Raw genomic sequence first — 23649 nt, forward strand, 5'->3', positions numbered from 1 at the left:
GGGTCCTGAGATAGAGCCCCACATTGGGCTCCACAGTCGGGATTCTCTCTCTCCCTCTCCCTCTGCCCCTCCCACCCCCACTCTCGCAGTCTCTCTATCAAAAAAAAAATTAATAAAATAAATTAAAATGTAGCAACATTTTGAACCAACATACCTCCAAAGAAAATATGTAGATGACAAATAAGTACATGAAAAGATGTTCAGAGTCATTAGGAAAATACAAAATGAAACCACAATGAAATACCACCACGCACTGATTAGAAGGGCTAAAATAAAAATATACTGATTGTCAAGCACTATTAAGAACGGGAAGCAATTAGAACCATCACACATTCCCAATGGCAAAATGATAAAGACATTTCAAAATACATTTTCCCTCTTCTTATAAAGTTAAACATATATGTATTGTACAACTCCCAAATCCTACTCCTGGCCATTTACCCAAGGGAAATAAAACATATGTCTACCCAAAAGCCTGTATGTCAATAGTTATACTGCCTTTATTTGAAAATGCCAAACAGCAGAAACAACCCAAACATCCTGCAGCTGGAGAATGGATAAACAAACTGTAACACACCCATTCAGTGGAATATTACCTAGTAATAACAAGGAATAAGCTTACAGATACACAAAACAACATGATGCATTTCAAATGCATTATGCTAAGTGAGAGGAAATCAGACTCCAAATGCTATATACTGTCATGATTTCATTTATATGATATTATTGAGAAAACAAAACTCTAAGGACAGAAAACAAATCAGTGGTTGCCATGGGTTGGGGGTAGTCAAAAGCCTGACTACAAAGGGCATAAGAGAATCTTTTTGAAGGCTGGAGCTGTTCTATATTTTAATTGTAATGATGGCTACATTTGTCACAACTCACAGAACTGTAGGCTGAAAAGGTGAATTTTCCTCTGTATAAATTAAACCTTAATAAAAAATTCATTATCTAGGGATTTACATTGTGAATCTAATTTTCAACAAAATGTGTCTCCCTTAAAAATCACAAATCCGGGCAGCCCGGGTGGCTCAGCAGTTTAGCCCCACCTTCAGTCCTGGGCGTGATCCTGGAGACCCGGGATCGAGTCCCACATCGGGCTCCCTGCATGGAGCCTGTTTCTCCCTGTGCCTGTTTCTCCCTGTGCCTCTCTCTCTGTGTCTTTCATGAATAAATAAATAAAATCTTTTTTAAAAATCATAAGTGCAAAAAAAAATCATAAATACCCAAGTGATAGCATAATGGAAGTATAGCTGAAGCCCCAGAAGGACCTGATATAGGATAGAGATTACCCCAGAGTTTAAGATGGATGGATTGCCCCAGAGTTCAGCAAATACCAATCAAAATGGTCAGGAAGATGAAAGCCGTACTTCACATTGGTGTTTGCTCTAATGTCATCTCCCCAAGAGTCTTCTTTGACTTACATGATATTATATTACATATCTATGCATTTGTTATCTAACCCATAGTGTCTAGAAATTATGCTCCATGAGGACCAGAATATCATCTTGTTTCATCACTGTGTTTCCAATGCCAACAACCATGCTAGCCCCTATTAGGCACTGAGAGAGTCTTGAAGAGGGAATACACCACATTGTGGACTTAGATAGGCACAAATATTGACAACGAATTCAGGGCACAACTCCATGAATGTTTTTCTAGATTCCTCTTTATTCTACTTTATAAGCAGACATCAACCATTAGCCATTTAGCATGAATCTTAAGTACATAAGGCTAGTACTGGTAAGAAATAAAGATAATGCTTCCAAATTTTGAAAAACACCAACAGATGTGAAAAGAGGCATTGGATGAGCCTAGAGAAGATGAAGGTGTGCTCAGGAACAGATGCTGAACGCCCAGAGCTGTTTAGTTGACCACATAGCTAATCCCAACTCCCTTCTCACTTCCTCAGCTAAATCCTGACTACTGTTCTCTCCCCTGCATTTAAAAGTAGCTCAGTTGAGGAAACTTCATTGGATGCCTATGGGATTTCTGATAGAAGTTTCTCCATTTCTGATAAAAGGAGAAAGATATGGGTGGCATTTTATTTTTTTTTTCCCTTCTGTCTGCCTTTAACTCTGACACAATGCATGGAGCTGCAGCAGTCACTTTATGACCGCAAGAGAAAACCCAAGGCAAATTAGATGAGTCAAAGACAGCAACCACCTACTTTCAGATTTATTATAGGGGGAAAAAACCCACTTTATTTGCTTTAGCCACTGTTAAGCGGCCTTTCTTTTATTTTTGAGCTGAACACTTTCCCAATGGATTTTTTTTTTTAACGTGCAAAACTACTTGTTTAGAGTTCTGAAGCCAAGGCCTTAAAAGTGGGCCGCAGAAAATCAAATAAACATTTCATTTTCTTTTATCCACATTTGAGTGGTACTGGGGCTGACCATTCTCAGGTTTCTATTCCTGCTGTTAAAAAGGCACTGAATAGAGTTTTATAAACATTGATTCAGACTGGATTATGTTTCTGAAGTAAGAAAAAGTCTCTCCCCTTTCCCAAAGAAAAATAGCGTTAAATTTTTCAGAATGATTCTCCACATTTCAGATAATGACAGTACTATTCACTTGGGTAATTTTATGAAAAATGCTAAAAGCACTTTGAAAAAAATATTAGCTTAAAAAACGACCCAAAACATTAGGTCATTTTTTTTCATAACGGCTCCATAGGAGGATTTTCTGTTGTTATTCATTAAGTGTAAAAGAATGTGATTCCTGACACTTTAGACAACCAAGGAAAGTGTGTGACATGGGCTCTGGACCCTGAAACCAATTCCATATTGTGCAATCCTGTACATCTCGTAGGGCTGCTCTTGGCTCCCATGGCTCTACTACGGGAGCCAAGCAATGACTATTTCATTGCAGGATGGTGAAGGAAGGAAGGAGCAGTTCTCATGTAGGAAATGGATTTGAGGGGAGAAAAAGAGGAAGGTAGTCATGGAGGAGTTCTACTCATTAATCTCCTGTGAGGGCCCCCCAGGCAAATACTGAGTGAGCAGTGCAAGCGAGGACATCTGTCCTCCCCCATGAAGACCACCCTCCCACAATCTCTACCCACCCAGATGATTCTCTCATTGCCAAAGGTAAGTAAAGCAGAAACTTCCATAGCTTCCTCCCCCATTTGTGTTCCATTTTTGGAAGGAAAGTTCTCCCAAGATAAAAGTAGGTGATTGGAGACGAATAAGAAGGAAGCACAACCTTGACACAAACAAGAACCAAGTTAAGCTTTCCCTCACACTCTTAAGAGCTAAGAGTGTCTTCACTGTCTGCTCTCATCCCTACCTGCCAGTCATTCAGCTTGGACTAGCGTGCTCTGTTTAAAACAAAACAAAACAAAAAATCTCGCTCTTCTCTCTCACCCTCCTACTATCTAAAAACATTTTTCCTCAACAAACTGATTCCAAGTTTCAGCATAAAAGCCTTTCTGAGTAAAGGAATTTTTTCCCTGGGGTGTCTTTCCCTTCAGCCCCCTTAACCTTCCAAAGATATTTGCATTTTAAAGAGGATTTTGCTTAATGTAAACAAACCCCTACTCTCCCGCTCCCAGGGCAGAGATAGTGAAGATGACAGAGATCACAGGGTCTGGAGGAGTGTTGGGGTTCCTTGAAGAAGTGACAGCAAGAGGAAAGAACGTTCCCCTTAATATTCCTCTTCCTTCATCTCTCAAAGGCGTTTACCCAGCTCCTCACCCAGGCCTGCAGTGTTCCAAAGCTCTGTGACTGATCAGAGATCTCCCCACGGCACTCAGAATTCCATTCACGTACAGATATTGAGCTAAAGTCTTTGCTCAAGGACCATTATTCACAACTCATAATTTAATAAAAAAAATGAAATGGAATATTGTTAGGACCCAAATGCAAGTTTCCTTCCTTTCATCTAGTATTGTGGACTATTGCCCTTGGCAACACATAGCAATCTATGCAAATAGAAGATAGTCTTTCAACTGGGATAAATTTGATTTTCTTTCCAATGCATTTAGTTCCTTTTGAAGATTTTTTTTTTTTTGCCTAAGTTGGGATAAAAATGCAAAAGGTATTCAAGAATACAGAAACTATCTGCCCAAAATAAAACCTAGAATAATTTATTGAATGCTAACTACCAAGCATTTTGACTTCTCCATGGATTATTTTATTTATTCTTTCATTACTCAGGTTAAACTAGGTTATGCTATGGGAACAAATAACCAGGTATTATCAAGAAGTTAAAACTATAATGTTTATTTCCTGCTAGCGCTGCATGTTTATTACAGGTTAACGAGGAGCCCCTGCTTATTGTAGTCACTCAGGGATGTAGGCTGACGGAAGCTCCATCTCCACACAGGCTGCCTAAATGCCAGGACCAGAAGACAGACAGACAGAAAATGGTGAAGCCTGCCTTGGCTCTTTTTGCTTGGAACCAGAAGTGACACATGTCACTTCCCCTCACAATTCATTGGCCAAAGTAAGCTCATGGTCAGATCTGATGAGCATGAGGGGAAATAGCAGTCTCCCTCTGGGAAAATCAGAATGGGGAATGCAACTCCTGCAACTCTGAAACAGGCATTATTATCCTCGATTTACAGAGACAAAAGGTGGGGCTCATAGAAGATAAATTCATACAATAGTTGATTGTCCAAAAATGTGAACCCAGCCAGATCTGGTTCAGAAGCACATGCATTCTCCACCATAACAGAACTCACTAAAGATGTTCCACAGAACTCTAATTATGTGAGTTACTAAGCATATAAAAAAGGACTATGGTCACAAAAGTTTGAGAAAGAGCATATAGTATATTCATTGTATATAATGTATAAGCATATTTAAACTTCTGAGAAATCTTACAGTAAAGAAACCAGTTTAATTCTGCTTAATCAAAATTTCCCAAATGTATTTGACCATAGAATATTAGGACATTACCTCTAATAATATGCCATGGAGGCAAAGGTCTTTGAAGTACACCTCAGAAAATGATGCATCATGTTCTTTTCCCACAGAACATGTGTAATAACCTAATAGAACCACCTTTTTGGGTAGATAAGACCGAGGAAAGGTAAAGTGATGTTCCCAAGGTCACACAGCCAGTAAATGATAGAGCCAGGACAGATCTATAGTCTCTGGATATCTCAGTCAAAACATAAAATAGGAACTGGAAAGCACTAGTCAAACCTAAGGTAGCATTAATTCTTAATGCTAAGCACTACTGAAATATATAAAATATTTGAATAAATGAAAAAACATGTGGTGCTTCAAGATAGGAAGACTAAATTTTGTGAAAATGTCAATTCTCTCCAAATTATCTTATAATGTTTAAAACAATTTTAGTCAAAACTTCAGTGTGATTGTTTTGTTTTGACAAAATAACTCAAAAGCTCATAAAAAAAACAGGTGAGAAAAACTAAGAGATTTTAATATAAATGCTAATGAGGAAGAGGGATTTTTTTTCCCCTATCAACTTTTAATAAATATAAATCTGCATTAAGCAAAAATATTTCAGAATTAGCACAGTAATTGACAGATCAATAATAACAAATAGTTTGCCCTGAAAATAAAATTCTTGTACATAAATGAACTTAATACTACAAAGAAACTGCAAAAATCAGTAAGAAGGAATGCATATTTTGTCAATAAAATAGAGGGTGGGCAGGTGGGTGATGACTCTTGTATCATGAAGTTGTAAGATCAATTTCAGTTGGATTTTAGAACTAAGTTCTTACAAAATATAAACAAGTATAATTATCAGACTGTTTTTGAGATAAGCAAAAATTTTCTAAGCTTAAAAATAAAAATTGAAAGGGAAACAAAAACAGAAGATTATTGGCAATAAAACTAAATATATATAATATTATAGCTACTCATAATATATATATAATAGTTATATGACAAATACAACATGATTAAAGCCTTTAATATTTGAGTTTCCAAGAAGAAAAAAAAAAGATGTTTCTAATGGAGAAATGGGCAAAAGAAATAAAAATAATTTTAGATTAAATGCAGAGTTAAAAGAACATATAAAAATATTGTTTGCCAGTGGTGTGAATGGTACACACTTAACAGTGAGGCATATCAAATTGGCAAAGATTGAAGAAAAATATCATGTAAAGCGTGTAACAGTTCTGTAATACTGTTAGTAAATCGGGACAATTAACCTAACTATTCTGGAGAGCAATTTGGTAATATACATGCAAGCCCAACAGTATATTCTCACTTGGATTTAGTAATTCTGCTCGCAGGATTGAACCATAAGAATACTAAAGATATATTCAAAGAAAGTTGAGACATGGTTTTAAGCATTAGGTTGTTTTTTTCCATAAGTATCTAACAATAGAAGAATAAAATTATGATATAATCACAGGCTGAAATATTAAAGAATGTTATGCACCTGCAATAATCATTGCTCTTCATTCAATGCTAAAGTTTTTTTAAATCATATTAAACTGTATGCATAATATGTTCCAACTTGTATAGGCTACATAGATATATACTCAGGAAATATGGAAGAAAATATAAGAAGATGGGAAAGTGAGAAATCCTCTCTGGAAGGTGTGTTTTTGTCTTTGTTCTTTTAAGTATTTTTGACCATAAACACATATTATTTTTATTACCAGAAATAATAAAATAACCCTATAAAATATACCACGCAGACTTCCAAATATATTTTGTGCATTGCATTTCCATGAAAGCAAATGAAAGGATCAATTTCTTCCTGTAGAGAAACCTTGAGGGAGGTTCTAAAAGGCATCTGAAAGCAAGACACCTTTGGTGACAGCAACATATGCTAAATAGAGGGAGGAGGGGTTCCAGAGAATGTCCTGGCCCCTGAGGCTCACACATGGAGAGGTCTGGGGAGCTGCCAGTAGCTCTCTAGCAATGACTCCTGTGCGGTTGAGAGGGAGCTGGTCTTTAAATAATTAAGGGTATGCACTTTCAGAGCCACAGTTGGATTCAGGAATTTTTTGGAACAGTGCTAACAATTCTCTCATTTCATGTGGTTCTCCACTCTCTGATATTGCTCTCCTTATAATTTTTTTCCCACCTCAGCCCCATTTGAGATTTTGATAGTGAATTCTGAATTATGCATGCAACCTGTGAGTTTCTGTTCCTTTGAAAAATCTACTTTTCCACTCTTGCATCATTTTTCTATCATCACGGGGATAGGCTGAATCACAAAGTGTGCTTAGACTTCCATGGTAAGTGGGGAATAGTAGAAAAGTGGCTTAGACAGAGGCAGGCATCAGCCTAGAGGACCAGTCTTTAGGGAACTGGACCCCGCTGGGTGACCAAGACTCCTGGCCCAGGGTGATATGGCCAATCCCATCAAATCCAAGAGGCTCAGGTGAGAGTGATGCTTGCAGCTAGGTGGGTGGTTGCATCTGTAGGCCCAGATAGGCTCCCATGGAATGACCAATGAGAGGTGGACACACTAATGCCCTACCCTGGGCAGGAGAGGCCTACAAGACTCAGAGAACATGTAGGAGACCCAGAAATGCAGGCAAGGGAACCAAAGGGCAAATGGAAACCAAGGCAAACCACCAGCTGAATGAGTTGGGTGCAAACTAACAATTAGCCATGTATACTCTTCTGACAAATCACCCAACTTAGGTGCCCCGAAAAATGAAGTCACCAAGAGTTCAGGATGATCTCCCTGGAATCCTCATACTGAGCACCTCTCATACCTCTTTCTGCTACCCATTCTCATCTGTTCCATATCTTGGCTTCAGGTCTGCTCTTGCTCTTTATTTTCTGAAGTCCTCCCTGTTTCTTTTAGCTACTTGATTGTGAGCCTCCTAGATGGACTGGAAATACAGATTGAAGGTATGAGAGTCTGTATTGCACTGGCCTCCCAGGGAGAAAGGTTCCTGAGGGATTTGCCTCCATGTAGTAGTACCCCTAGAACAGAAAACAAGTTCCTAGGGGATTTTTTTCAAAGATTTTATTTATTTATTTACTTACTTACTTATTTACTTAATTACTTACTATTTATTTATTTATTTATTTATTTATTTATTTATTTATTTTTATGAGAGCGTCAGACAGAGAATGTGTGCATGCACCTGAGTAGGGCCAGAAGGGCCGAGGGAGAGAGAGAAGAGAATCTCAAGCAGACTTCCTGCTGGGCCTGGAGCCCATCTTGGACTCGATTCCACCACCCTGAGATCATGACCTAGCCAAAACCAAGAGTAGGTCACTTAACTGACTGAGCCACCCAGGCACCATCCCCTCCACCCCCAGGCTTATTTTTTTAATTATGTGGATCACCGGGAAGAATAGTTTTTTTGGTATTTTTATTACACAGTAATTATTTAGTTTCTACTATGTTGTATCGATTTGGACCTAATTTATCTAAATGTTAGTTTTCTATTTCAAGGGTCTAGAGCTCAAATAGCAATTTAAATGTTAATCTCGGTTCTTGGTACATAGCAGGAGCTTCATTCATTTGTTCAACAAATATTAATTACTACCTGAACTTGCAGCCCAGTGGGTTTTCAGATGATTTTCTAATATCTGTGGTCTGATATATTATGGGAATTCAGATGGAATCCTGGAATTTAATTGCCCCGAAACTTCCAATGCACCTTATTTGTGATTAATGCTAGAGGTCCTCTTGTGATCCAAGAATGAATCACAAGAAGGGATTTACATTAAAATGAATGTGGGGCACTGGTGTTTCAATTGCGGGTGGAATTCAAGGATTCACTAGTAATCAAAAAGCTGAATCAGACAGTCCCATCCAGATGCAGGCCCATGCACCAAATCCTGATTGAAATGAGAACGATTAGGCAGTGGGAAATTAACTTTGCTAATTAAACATGAAATATAACCCATGGAAGTAATGATAAAACACTCCAGACCAATAAGTAACCCTTTCTGGTCAAAGTAGAAAGAGCTGATGCAGTTATTTAATATGTCCTAGAGGCTAAACTGAGAAATAAATGTTAGGCAGTGAATCACAACGAAAGGCTTAACAATGAGAAATTGGACCTGTGTCCTAAAAACCAACTATTTTAAATGGGCAAGGTCCATCCTGGGTGTTGGTCCTGAGTTAAAAGAACTTGCTACCAAGAAAAGAAGTCTCCATCTGGAACCTTCTCCAGTTGTCCTCATTGCTTCACCTGCCTTTGCCTTACCCCTCAACCCCACCATCATTAGTAACAGAACACAACAATTCTATCTCCTTCAGATTGCGACTACCCAGAGTAGTGATTCACTGCCTAACATTTATTTCTCAGACACCGCACTCTTTCTTTGGCTACTTCTATGCGTTTTTTCAGACTCAGTTCACATATTAATTTCTCCAAGATAGACCTTTTGACCAACTGTGACCAGTCTTTCTGCAAGTCTGACTGCATGTCTCTTATTTGGAATTCTACAAAATCTCCACTGTAGTAGCTCACAATAATTTTCTTTTTTTTACATTTATGCCTCTACCATCAGACTATGAGCTGCTTGCCTTAGCCTTCCTTCTAACCCTAAACTACGTTGAACTTTAGAACTAGATTTTCAATAAATGTTCGTCCACAGCCATGCTCTCAACCTCAACAGACCCGGGCTGTGACAATACCTCCCATCACATTCACATTCTTGATTTTTCAAGCAGTAGGCCCCCTGTCAGTTTGTCCCACCAGTCCATAATAAGGGAGAGCAACCTACATCCATCCTGGTCCCCTGATTAAGTGATATGAAAAGCCTTACAGAAAATTTAAAATTTGAATTAGCATCCACACTTGTATATAGCTTTATATAATTTTCTTATTTTTTGCAATAGTAATTATTTTTTCATAATTGATCATTGATTAGTAGAAATTAAGGCTCTCCCGGGTACTCCTAGATCGAATTCCTATAGTTCTAGGTAAAATAGCATGAAAAGGTGAATGCAGATAGGTGATTTGATGACAGTAATTCAACTGTATTTGCACAGGTGTCTCCCAGGTGGTTACTGGGAGGGGAGTGAAAATGCCGATCTTCAAAAGGGGTATCATTAGGAGGAGGCAGTTGTGGGGGAAGAAGCCAAGGTGTGCATGCTGGAGCAAGCCCAGTCTTACCTCCAAGCCTTCTAGTCAACCATTCCCTGGCAGTGTCCCTGAAGCAGCAGGTGGGGTGAGACATGGGGAGAAGTTGGGACAAACTCCGGAATGAGAGGTTCCCAACCGTGCAGAAATGGTTACTGCCCAGGGGTTTCTATATCCTCTCAATGTATCTCATTCCCCAAGTCTAATTAGAATCCAAAGCTTTGTAGTCTCTTCCTACCTGTCTCACTTTGGATTGTGTGCTCCCTGCATTGAGTGGTGATTCATCCTCAATGGAATTAGACATTCTCGGATCTTTGCTTTTGATATTTGCAGCCCACCTAAGCAAATTAATAGGGTTTTGAGCAGCCTCAGAGCCTGTGTGCTGTGAATGACAGGTGGCATATGAGTCTCAGTGACAAGAGAGCAGAGTTTCTTTGCCTGCTGCTCCCTGAGAACTGCGGCTGAATCATAACCTTTCTGAGACTTCATTTCCTCTCTTGGGAAGTAAGATATATTTGCTCCTTCCTGTGTTTGAGAGATTCATCTTCAACATCACAAAAATAACAATAATCACAAAATGAGCCATGAAAATGTAAGGGGTACAGAAAGTTCTGTGATTCCTGGGACAGATGATGCAGCTGCATCTTGTGTGATATTTATGACTACAGCTGTGTGGAAGCCATACCCGGCTGCAGTGTCCAAGCCATCCAAACACATTTTGAGCATTGACCTTACATTCAGTCCTGCTGGACACGGTCATGAAACTGACCCAGCCCCAGAAACCCAGCTTCAGACAAATTTTGGGTCAGAGGAAAATGAAGAACTGTTTCCCAGTTGAAAATTGAAAGTAAATGAGTTACCTTCACCAATCCTGGCCCTAAATTGGGACAGAAAACCTATAGTATAGTAAGCAGAGCATGGACTTTACAGTCAAGTAAATCTGTGCTCACATCCCTGCTGCATCGCTTAGTAGCCAGGTATCTTAGGAGCCCCATTTCCTTATTTATAAGATTGAGGACAGTGACATCTCATTGGCCATTTGTGATGATTCCATGAGCAATAGTAAAGCATCTCAAATGATATTTGGTACATGACAATCAATCAAGAGCAAACTTATTAAGGGGTATCTGAGTGGCTCAGTGGTCGAGGGTCTGCCTTAGCTTGGGTAGTGATCCCAGGATCCTGGGATCACATCCTACATCAGGCTCCTTGTGGGAAGCCTGCTTCTCCCTCTGCCTATGTCACTGCCTCTCCCTGTGTGTCTCTCATGAATAAATAAAATCTTTAAAAAAAGAACAAACCTATTAAAAATAAACTTATTAAGCACCTACTATACATGACAAACTAAGTAAGTCGGGTGCTAGATTAATGTGATTCACTCCAATAGTGTTAGTTCCCATGTACCCTATATTGTTAAAGATACTTTAGACGCTGTTTTTGTTTGTTTGTTTGTTTGTTTTTTGTTTTTTAATTCCAGTTTCCACGACTCCTCTGGAAAGGAGGATCGCCATTCCTTGAATTTGTATAAATCATGTTTTTTCCCCTCCAGACAAGTCTGACATAACCAACATTAACTAGTGTCACCCAACTTAATGTCTTGTATTTCCTGAGATAATTCCCATTTCAGATAATCCGTTCTGTGATACGTGTAAGTACCCTTTCTCTCGTCAGTAGCTGTATATCCATCCAACAGATATTTATTAAGCACTTTCTACGAGGAAGACGGAATGCCAATCTGGGGTGGTGACCTAGACTTAATACCTCCCCTCAGAGGCATCCTTTTGGCTCTGGAAGCCTATCCTATGGAGTGAAAACCCAAGTATCAGCCAGGGAATGCTGTAGTTCATCCCTTTAAGTCCCAGGTCTTCGTATTTCTGATCTGCAGAGATGACGTCACTGCATGGCCTCATTGCTTTGAGGTTGAAAACCAATTAGTTGTGCCTACAACCATGTACCTGAGTTGATAACACTGTAGTCTTTAGTCAGTGAAAAATTTCAAACCCACCTATTCTACTCAGTATTGAGCATCTGGCTGGAGTTTTGCCTCACATGACCACTAGGGGGCATTTGATCCCCAACTATATTCCTGCAATAGCTTTGAGAATGGTGTTGGGACACCATCCTCAACTGGGGGAAGGCGGCCAGGGTGGAGGGCCCGTTAGGCTCAGGTGACATTCCAAAAAAGGGGGAACTGAAAATAGGATGAACAGGATGAATTCAAGCATTGTCCTGAAAAGACTGTGAGTTATTTAAATCACTCCTCAAACCTGTATGTCGTGTGTGAAACTAAGGAAGGAGATAAACCAGTTTTTATTGTGTGTATACTGTGCATAGGGCCCTAAGCTAGGAGTCTGTGTTTTCATCATCGTATCTATCGCAAGTGTCCTAAAATCTATTGCAGCAGATTTTATCTTTATCTTCATTCAATAAATGAAAAAACAGACTCAGAGAGGTCATTTACCTCTGTATTACACACCTAGGGAGTAGCAAAGAGTCTGATCCCAAGCTAGGTTGGTTTCAAAGCCTACCCACTTTACTACAAAACGCTCACCTGATTGTGATACTCAGATGCCTCTGGGCTTGCTTCCTCAGTTCCCATTGTCATAATTTTCCAAATCTTCATATTACCCTAGGATTTGTGTGTGTTTGTGTTTGTGCGGGCATGGGTGAGAACGCTATGAATAAATGATCCTACAAGTAAGTGATGATTCCATGAGCAATATGTAAAGCATCTCAAATGATATTTGGTACTTACTGCCCCTGGTACTACTTGATAAAACAGGATTTAAATTTGGCCCAGTATGATTTATATACTCTACATGGAGTGCCAACACCTTATACTATAGACAATTAATGGATGTTGAATGAATTAATATACAAGTAAATGAGTGTGGCTCTTAGGAAGTCTCCAGAAAACAGGAAAGGGATGGGGAACTTCTTCCATTTCCATCTGGAAATGTGCTGAAGGCTCTGAGCTAAGGTGAGATTGTCTTCAAATAGAGAACAATAAAGCAGGAGCAGGGGGCCTGATTCCACAGGACCTGTTCGGCCTGCCCTATAGACATCATCCAATCCCAAGGAGGATGGACTCTGACTTGTTTACCTGAGAGCCATGGGTCTGCTAGCCCAAAGCACAGTTACTGCAAAGCTTCTGAGGAAAAGGCTCGGCCTGGCTAGCGCCGACTGTGCCAGCCCTCCTGGGGCCCGACTTCCAAGTCACTGATATATCTAACCAGGATAATTTGATTTGCAGTGTTTGTTTGTCACTCTGTGCTCCCAGCAGAGCAGATGTGAGCTCCAAGCCCACTTTGACAATATTGGCTGCCTGGGTCAGAACTGTGCCACACAAAGACAAAGCACACAGTTGTTCCGTGCCCACTGAGAGGCCAGAGGTGTCCTCCATCGCCGAGCAACTTGATTTCTGGCCACCTGAACTTCGGTGCCAGCAGCATAATCACCAATGCACCGTGTGAAAAGCAAACCGTTTACCCACTCCAGTGTTTGGGTGAACATTTTCTGGCAATGAGGCTTCCCTGCACTTACCACAGGCAGTTAGTTATGTGAGGAAAGGAGAGCATGAGGAGGAGAGACATTCTGGAAAAAAACAAAAACAAAAAACATTGACTTCTAGTTCAAATTTACCTGAGTTCAGTTGATTAAATCTCCTCTTCCAATCGTCATCCAGAAGGCCTTCAGCGTATAATTTGGGTTGACAAAAAGTTGTGTCAGAAGCAGAAAATAGGAAAGTTTGGCCTCACCTGCTGCAAAATTGGGGGGAGTTTCTATGAGATCTAAAGCAGGTAGGACGTCCTGAGGGCGGGGCAGAGAGACTCCCTGGAGGAGCAGTGAGCGGAGGCCTGCCCCAGGTGGCTGAGGTGGCGCAGACTTCTGTGGGAAGCCCACCGAATGCCACAGACTCCACCAGGACACATGGCCAGCTGCTTTCATCCAACCAAGGGACGTGGGCAGCTGAGCAGAGCCGTGGGGGGTGCTGGGGAAGACAGAGTTGTCTGTGTAAGGAAAACAGCCCTGTACCCACCACCTTCCCGACACCCCACCGTCGCCCGCAGACTGGCATGCCTCCTCCTCTGTCTGCTCCCAGACTCTGCTCTCTGCCCACTCACCGTGGAGATCTGGATTTCTGATCTGGCAAAGAAACATCACAAACATCCTAACTTTTTCCCTTTCTTCTTCATCTGACGCTGAAAGAGTTCAATAGAGATCAACTTGGTACTGGACAAGTGTGGAAATAACCCTTCCCACACACACACCCCCATCACCCAGGCTGAGGAAGTTTGCTGGATGTGACACACTGTTCTATAATCTGAAAAAAAAAAATAGCTTTAAGGCATCGAAATGTTTCTCCCAGTGAAATAGATTTCCTGAAAGAAACAGGAGAAAAGTCTTGGAAAATCTCTTTATTGTATCCTCAGCAGGGCTTGACAGGACTTTGCATGCCCACACCAGCTCCTCTTAGGGGCCCCTTAATGTTTTCCTGAACCATGAACACTCCTGGGACCCCATCACTGCTCCTGATAGCGCCCCATATTAGGACCACATTGGGGACATAGGTGCCTCATCCTCCACCCGGGCCCCCACCTGTATCAGCCATCAGCATCACCGTGTCACTGAGACCTTCGGCCAACAGAATGGGAGATTGGTGAGCTACTGGAAGTATCTGTCACCTGTGCCTTTCAAGGTAGCAGAGGTTGTCAACACTGCAGTCCTCCCATTCCAGTGTATACCCTCCCTCTCAGCACTACCACAACACCACCTTGTTTCCACCATCTGCACTTTCAAGGCCCTGGCCTCTCCCCACGACCTCAGGAACCCATCTGTAAATCTAAGATGGAGAACCTAAATATTAGTTGGATAAAATATAGGACTCATGGAGACCCTAGCTGCCGGCCTAGACTTCTGGACAGGATAGGACTGGAAGAGAGACCATGAGGACATGCCCCAGCCCTGGAACCTGCCAGACCAGGTCTAAATCTACCTGGCAGCACCAGGGAACCCCAGTGATGCTTGGGCAGGTTAGTGGCTTCAAGAATGGAGCTGACTCAGTCCACTCACCAGCTCCCTCTGCTCTCTCAGTCTAGAGGCTTCCCTCTATTGTCAACATATTTTGTTTCAACAAATTGAATCCATTTCTTTTAATTTAAATATTTCACTGCACTGTATAAAAGTATCACCTTTCATTTACCCATTTCTCCAAATGACTGAGAAAAGCAATATGCACAATATATACAGAGCATAGTAAATACCAAATTGCTGATCCACATACATAATACTATTTATTTGCTATGATTGTGTGTGTGTGTACATGTGCTTATAAAGTATCTGTCAAAGGATTGGAAAGATAATGTCATCAAAATAACATTTACCTTCTTGAAGAAGGTAGTTTATCAAGACACAGAGTGGTGGCAAAGGGGCTTTGAGCTTTATCTGCATCGTTAGAGTTTTGTTTTGTTTTGTTTTGTTTTTAATAATTTCCTGCACCCAAAGTGGGGCTTGAACTCATGACCCCAAGATCAAGAATCATGTGCTCTACCAACTGAGCCAGCCAGGTACCCTTAAATTGTTATAGTTTTTAAAGAAGAGTTAATGCATCTGTGACTGCATAACTTAAAATTAATTTAATATAAGAAAAAGTGCTACTGTGATGCCTCAGATATTTAGAGAGTATAGGAAGGTTCTCCACAGAAAACACAGCCAATAGGAAGAGAGAGAGAGAGAGAGAGAGAGAGAGAGATTTATTTTAAGAAAGTTGCTCATGTGATTGTGGGACTGGCAAGTCTGAAATTCATAAAGGAGGCAGCAGGCTGGAAACTCCGGCATAATTTCTATATTTCTCAAGAATTCTTGGAGAAGACTTCCTTCTCTGGGAAAACTCAGCTTTTGCTCATAAGGCTTTCAGCTCATGAGTTGAAATATGAGTCCCACCCATCCATATAATGGAAGGTTATCTGCTGTATATTTAAACTCAAGTGGAACATAGATATTAGTTACATCTACAGGATGCCTTTGAGAGCAACATTTTACCCAACTGTTTGTGTGAACACCAAGCAAGTGGTCACAACCTAGCCAAGTTGACACATGAAATTCTAGGTGTCTTCAGGCTCTTCCTAGCTCCACTGAGTAAGAGAAGCCCTTCAGATTCCAAATTTAGACTTATGCATTCTTACCAGCCTTCTGCCCCCACCGTTTGGGCTAATGTCTCTTGGCTTTTGATTTCAAGCTTGCCTCTGGATCCCCTTGGCCCCATGTTCTCCATCTGTGGCCTTGCTCTGCTTTGTCCCTGTGTCCAGCCTATCCCAGTATCCTGGCCTGGGCCTCTGCATATGCTGGGCCATGGATTTTAGACAAATGGAAAGCTCCATTTGAAGGAATTGTGGAAAACTTCTTACAAAGGACTTGCATTTTAAATGAGTAGCATTTCTGCTTTTTTTTCCACCATTATTTACTATTTATATACTACTCAGTGAAACTTCAGTATCACTATATTATAAAATTCCGTCAAAAAAAAAAAGAGCAGGATAATACATAATCATACTACCCTAAAATAACCAATCTTAGCATTTTAGTATGCTTCAGTCTTTTCTCTACATGTATTAATTTTGCAGGGTTATAATCATACCCAATATACAATTCTATCATGTTTTTCCCCTTACTGTTATAGTTTAAGCATTTTTAATGTTGCTGCATCATCTTCATGGTTGCCATTGTTAATAGCTACATAATAGTTCACTGAACTGAAGTGCTTTAACTATCTTTTATCTTTAAACAATTTCCAATTTATTCTTACGACAAATATCCACATCTTTGCTATTTTAGTATTCTTTTTCACACCTCAAATTCTTTCACATGGATTTATTTTTTTTAAAGATTTATTTTTATTTTATGATAGACAGAGAGAGAGAGACAGGCAGAGGGAGAAGCAGGCTCCATGCCAGGAGCCCGATGCGGGACTCGATCCCGGGACTCCAGGATCGCACCCTGGGCCAAAGGCAGGCACGAAACCGCTGAGCCACCCAGGGATCCCCTTTCACATGGATTTAAACAATTGCTTGGCCTAAGAATATACATACTTTTTTTTTTGGTCTTTTGACATATATTTCCAAGTAGATTTTTTTAAGGTTACCTCAATTTATACTGCCATCAATGTAAATAAGGACCACTGTGTCCCTGTTCCCTTGTGAGTAGAGCTTTGATGGGTGAGGATTTGAGACCAGGAGACATTTCAGCAGCAAAGCTTGAGCCTTGCATTCCATAGAATAGTCTGGTTCTCACTGGTACACTGGTTTTGTGTTGCTTTCTCTCTTACAGACCGAGCAGTTGATAACTCTGTGGGTCCTGTTTGTTTTCACCGTTGTTGGAAACTCCATGGTGCTGTTCTCTACATGGAGGAGGAAGAGGAAGTCAAGAATGACCTTCTTTGTGACTCAGCTGGCTATCACAGGTAAGTCACTTGTGCAAAATTCCTGGGCTCCTCACTTTCAATTATTTTACCACTAGAAATGGCATACTATCAAATCCAAAAGGACATCAGCAGATTTGAGAGTAATTTCTATAGGGATACAAAACCCATATTTGGAGTTTTCTTTCAGCAAGTTTAACACATCTATATATCCTTAAGATTCCATTATAAAAATAACTCACTATGTAACACACTTGAAAATACCACTATCAGTGCCACCAAGGGGTTCTTTGGGGTTTCACCCTTCTCCACACAACAGCCTCCATAGTTCACTAAGGAGATAGGACAATATCATACCATATTATGAGTTTAAAGAATACATCCCAGCAAATGGACCAGAATTATCTCTATTCAATAACAAATGTGAAGTCTCAAGTACTTCTTTGCAGATTGAAGTCTGTGGACATTGTTTTTGAAATATAAGTGATATGTAACACCACTGGTGGGCACAATATGAGGACATAAGATAATATCTGGGATCAGGATAATTTAAATGTGGATTTGGGGAATGTCCAGTACAGTTGAAGTGTGAATGCATCACACTTACAGGGGGAATGGTGAAACATTCTCAAGTTTAAAAATGATCTGTGAAATAAAAACTCCCACAAAGATGAGTAGAGCCCAAATCAGAAGGGGTCATGTCCAAAAGGAAAACACGGACACCTGCATGGCTCAGTAGGTTGAGAGTCTGACACTTGATTTCAGCTCAGGTCATCATCTGAGGGTCATGAGATCAAACCCCACATCCTTGCTCAGCAGGGAGTCTGCTGGAGATATTCTCTCTCTCCTGCCGCCCCTCCCCCTGCTCTCACTCTCTCTCAAATAAATAAATGACACCCCCCCCCCAAAAAAAGAAAGAAAACAAAGAGAGGGAGTCTTATTTCTACAGGCCAAAAATGAGAGTAGACAAATGGGATTCCTGGAGGGTCCAGTCTAAGACAGACTTGGACTCCTAAGCTCTGGGAACAAGACGGCTGTGATATGAGCTTAATTTGAGTCAAACCATAGGGAAAATGCAAAAAAAAAATTTAAGTATTAAATGCTAACAAGAAGCAATGGTAGATGATCGTCAGAATGGGCTGTTTGGTACATTTCAACCTGTGCTATACTCTCAGTTGCAGTAATGACAATGGGGGTTTCTTAGAAATTTAGCCCTGAGCCACAGTATAGGAAAAATATGGCACCGTAATACGTTCTCCCGTATCTCACCGTACGGGAGAACCTTAGCCATATATTGTTGATAGCCTGAAATCCTCCCATCTCTTGAACGGGGCTACAGTGACCAGAATGAAAACCAAAGGCACTATTGAGAAATACAGAGATAATGAGAGAAGCTTGTGTCACAAAGGTGCTGCTTATGATGGGAAAAAAAGAAAAAAAGAAAAAAGAAAAAAACAACTCTCAACCTTTCCTGCAAATAGGAGGCCCACTTTTCACTTCTATGACAGTAGGAATGAAGGATAATCATGATCATCCAGCAAACTCTGAGATGCAAAATCCCTGGATGATGATGTAATAACTTACTTCCATTATATTTCCTTAATTACTATGCTGTAACCCACATTCTACAGAGCTGTGTGCTCTTTTAGAGGGTAAGAATTTACAGGTGGCAAGGATATCAGCTTGCAATTTAGTGTTGCAAAAAATAATTAACAAATGAATCACTGAAATTTCACCATCTGTTGTTAAAAAGTTGTGTGTTCTAGTGTAATCCATACTTTGCTGTTTTTTTTTTAAGATTTATTTGTTTTTTGTTTATGTGTGTGTGTGTGTGTATGAGAGAGAGAGAGAGAAAGAGAGAGCACAACCAGGTAGAGAAACAGAGGGAAAGGGAAAAGCAGATTCCCCATGGAGCAGGGACCCAGACATGGGCTCTATCCCAGGACCCCGAGATCATAACCTAAACTGAAGGCAGATGCTCAACCAACTGAGCAACCCAGGAGCCTCATATTCTGCTGTATTAATCAGGCTTAATTTCTCATGAATGTTCAAGTCTGTTTTATATTCACTAATTCTTCCTGGAAAAACCCAAGGGGTCAGATCAGAAGCATTTTAAATAAAGAATTTGCAGAGAGGAAAGCTTGGCCAAGGTTCGGAAAGTTTAGGAACTAACTGCAAAATGTAAAATAACCTAAGCTAGAAATACAATAGATGGGTATAGCAGCAAATTAAACATAACTGCAGAGAAAATTAATAAACTGGAAGACAGGTTAGAAAATAATAATAAGATTGAAGCATGAAGAAACATAAAGATGGAAAATGCAGACAGAAAATAACACACTGACCCAGGGAAAAGGATTCCCCCAAAAAAGGTAAGAGAGTGGACAGAAATAATATTTAAAGTTATAATGACAGTTTTACCAAAATCCTGAAAATCATCAAAATACAGATTCATAAAGTACCATAAAGATCGACAAGATCAAAATCAATCAAACAAGTATAAAGAGAACACACATGAAAATGATGAGTTTAAGTAAAGTCCTCATATTGGATTTGAATTGAAAGTATCTGTGTTTACTCAAAGTGTATCTTATGTTTAAAAAGAGTCCTTATGTTTCAAGGGTACATACCGAAGCGTTGGCAAGTATAAACTGATAATATATATTAGACTTGCCTCAAAATAATTTGGGGGCATGGTTCAGTAGGATAGAGGACAAAACCAGTTAAAAGTAAAAGGATAGTCAAGTAAAAGGATAAAAATAATAAAACAAGGAAACACAAACCAAAGACAGCTGATGAAGCTATCTATATATGTCAGAAATTCAGATATTCACTCTGCTTCTTAAAACGTGGGTGTCTATATCTTTGTCTCAGCGCTTGCTTTAGGGGAAAAACAAAAATGAAGACAGAAGGATTCTAGCGGTAATAATGTTCTTTTTGTTGATATTGATTGTAATTACATGGGTGTGTTCCCTTTGTGATAATTCACCAAATTATATACTTACGATTTGTGTACTTTATGTAGTCTGTTTCAATAAAAAGATTTATTTACAAAATATGGAGCAGGACTTGCCACCTCAAATGCCTTCAGAAGCCAATGTATGAAAGAGCCCAGGGAAGGGACAGGCAAAGATGGACACCCAGGGGAAGTAGAGAATGCACACTCCACCTACAGCATTCAAACTCCATTCTTGTGGCTGATCAAACAAGCCACACAGGCAGGCCAGATTTGGCCTAAGGGCCACTGATTTACAACCACTGATACAGAAAATCTTAAAATCAGAATTTGAAAAGCTTGTGCCAGGAGAAAATCCCAGCCCATCTCATAGTGTGAATCCCACTTTCAATAAGTGAAGGGAACATTAAGCTTTTTGGATGGGGTTGGGGAGACTGAGAGCAAGGAGGGGGAGCTTATCATTTATAATGGTTTAGACAAATTGCATGTTTGTCCAAGTTTTAAAATGCATTCTCTTGCAAAAAAAAAAAATGTTCTGTTAGGACTTTCTTCTCCAGTTTCCATTATTATAATAATTTGAAAATTATAAACCATGATGTCGTCAAACCATTGAAACCCAAAAATTGGAACATTATAGGCCTCAGGAGCAATAATAATGCAAATGAATATATAAAGGAAATTTCCTAATGATATCAAGCCCAGCCCATAGAACCTGATCTACATGATTATCAGATGACCACCAAGATCTAGGAGAAAAGGGCAGCCTGGGCGGCTCAGCGGTTTAGCGCCTGCCTTCAGCCCAGGGCCTGATCCTGAAGACTCGGGATCGAGTCCCACGTTGGGCTCCCTGCATGGAGCCTGTTTCTCCCTCTGCCTGTGTCTCTGCCTCTCTCTCTCTCTGTGTGTCTCTCATGAATAAATACATAAAATCTTAAAAAAAAAAAAAGATATAGGAGAAAAGTCAAGATCAGCCTGTCTTCCTACCTGCTTATCGCTGAAATTCTTCCTTCGGAGGAGCATGTATCAAGCTTCTCTGTATGAGGAAAAATCACTGACAAGACACTGGCCCTATCAGGGTGATATTAAAACAGAGGCTGCTGGCTTAAACTCAGCATGAATGAGTTGTTCTCACATAAAGATGCTGCTATTCTTAGTGTGTCCCTGTGATGCCAAGACATTTGCATAAATATAGCTATCATTTTATAGGTGTTTTTCTCTTGGCATCAAGGCAGGGATTTCTTAGTCTGCTCAGTGCACCGTCACAAAATACCACACCCCAGAGGGCTTAAACAACAGACATTTGTATCCTCGGAGTTCTGGAGGCTGGGAGTGTGAGATAGGGTGCCAGCGGGATGGGGTTCTGGTGAGAGCGCTCTTCCCACCTTGCAGAGGGCTGCCTTCTCACTCTGTCCTCACATGGAGAGAGAGAAAGCAAGCTCTCTGGTGTCTCCTAATAAAGCTGCTGATCCTGTCAGATCCGAGCCTTACCCTTATGACTTCATTTAACATTAAGCACTTCCATAAAGGCTCTGTCTACACATAGAGTCACATTGGGAATTGGGGCTTTAACATTATGAATTTTAGTGAGACACAACATTCAGGTCGTAACAGAGGGGAAAAGCTAGGTGCATCAGAGGGTTACAAGTGATTCAATATGGGCAGAACATAGCATGGATGGGGGACCGAGATGAAAGAAATGAGGGGTAACCATAAATAGGATCTTTGGATGCCTTGCTAAGATGTTCAGTGCATCCATGAGCACGTCCTCTGTCATCCTAGCTTGGTGCAGGCCTCCACTGCGTTTGATGTGGATTGCTCCAAAAGTCCCAGCGTGTAAGAGTGAGAAAACAGATACTTAAATTAACCCATGTCCAGGTTTTGTTGGTAACATGGGAGCAAAGTAAAGCAAGGAAGTTAAACTTCTTGTCAAGAGGATGATGTAAATGTTAGACCGCAGAGACCATGACTAAAGAAAGAGATGAAATCAGGACAGGTCAGAAAAGTAAAGAGACAGTGGAGAGTCAAGGAATGAGAGGTCGCCACATAGTGTTAAGGTGGGTTTAGTGATAGCCCTGGAATGAAACAGCTGGAAAGAAGTGAGTGTGTGCTCGAGATCCAAGATGTTCTCAGGGGAATATTGCAGAGATGTTGTAACTCAGTGTGTCCCTTGTACTGGGGAGCCAAAGTAGAGTCACAGTCACAAACAGAGTCACTGTTAACCAACAGGGCCCCCATAACGGAAGCTAAATTCTATTAAATGCTTACCATGTACTGGGCTCTGTGCAAAATGCTTTGTGTAGATTATTTGATTTAATCCTCACAATAGTCCCATGACTTAGCCCTGCCATAATCCCCTTTTTACAGACATGGAAATTAACGCTCAAAGAGATTCAGACCTTGCCCTAGGTCATGCAGTGAGGGGTAGACCATATATTCAAACTCAGGCAGTCTTTCTTCCAATTGTGAGCTTTTAGTCATCACAGCATGGGCCTCCCCGAGAGGCCTATGTGTGGGTGAGTGGTCCGTGGACATACTGCAACACCTCAGGATAATGGAAGGCAGATTAAATGAGGCAAAATTGAGAGCCTGGTGCCAATGTGCTTAATAAATGAGGGGGACTGACTGAGCAAGAGCATAGCAGTCCCTAGATAGGAGAATATAATCACTGCATATAAACCTCAAAGGATTTTGAAAATGTTTGCAATTCAGTTAAAAATATTTGTAGCTGACCAGCTGACTAGATTTCTAGTCTGTGTAGTGAGCCCTAGCATTGGTAAGGTGACAACTGCCCATGCAAGATGGGATGCCAGGAATCCTCCTGCCCCATCCCAATGCCTCGCAAACCTGTTGACAATGGCTGAAATGTCCGTCACAACATAACGATTTCTTGGAAGGCTGTGAGAGTGAAAATACTCTGAAAACATACCTTACGCCTCACTTTGCTTATTGCTTCTCAGTATGGAATGAAAATCTGAGAGCTTGTAGAAAGAGAAGGGTCCTGGGGTGCAGTGGATGACAAGGAGTGGGAAGGAGCCAGTGTTACTGAAGACACGTTTCACCCATTTCAGACTTGTGTACTTCAAATCTTTTGGGGAGCCTTGGGGGTTTACATTAAGGCAAACCAAGTGTCATGGTTCCAAAGTTTGGGAAGGGCTATAGCTGATAATTTTTTTAGTTTTTTAATTTTAATCAACATTCTGAATGAAGATATGCTCTTTTCAAAATATCTATTCTATCAGCTACCATATAAAATCCTTCTTTCAAATACATAAAAATTTCCACAAA

At 40.5% G+C, this 23649-nt stretch overlaps 1 protein-coding gene across 2 annotated transcripts in view; it reads left to right on the forward strand.

The window, feature by feature from the left end:
- NPSR1 (neuropeptide S receptor 1) overlaps positions 1 to 23649 on the forward strand; it is a 142597-nt gene that overhangs the window by 10223 nt on the left and 108725 nt on the right. For both annotated transcript variants that reach the window (XM_038557316.1, XM_038557317.1), the window contains exon 2: positions 17318 to 17450. In XM_038557316.1, the coding sequence (XP_038413244.1) occupies positions 17318 to 17450 (133 nt within the window). The remainder of the gene's footprint in view (positions 1 to 17317; positions 17451 to 23649) is intronic.

The sequence above is a fragment of the Canis lupus genome, chromosome 14 (genome assembly GCF_011100685.1).
Source record: "Canis lupus familiaris isolate Mischka breed German Shepherd chromosome 14, alternate assembly UU_Cfam_GSD_1.0, whole genome shotgun sequence".
NCBI classification, from domain to species: domain Eukaryota; kingdom Metazoa; phylum Chordata; class Mammalia; order Carnivora; family Canidae; genus Canis; species Canis lupus.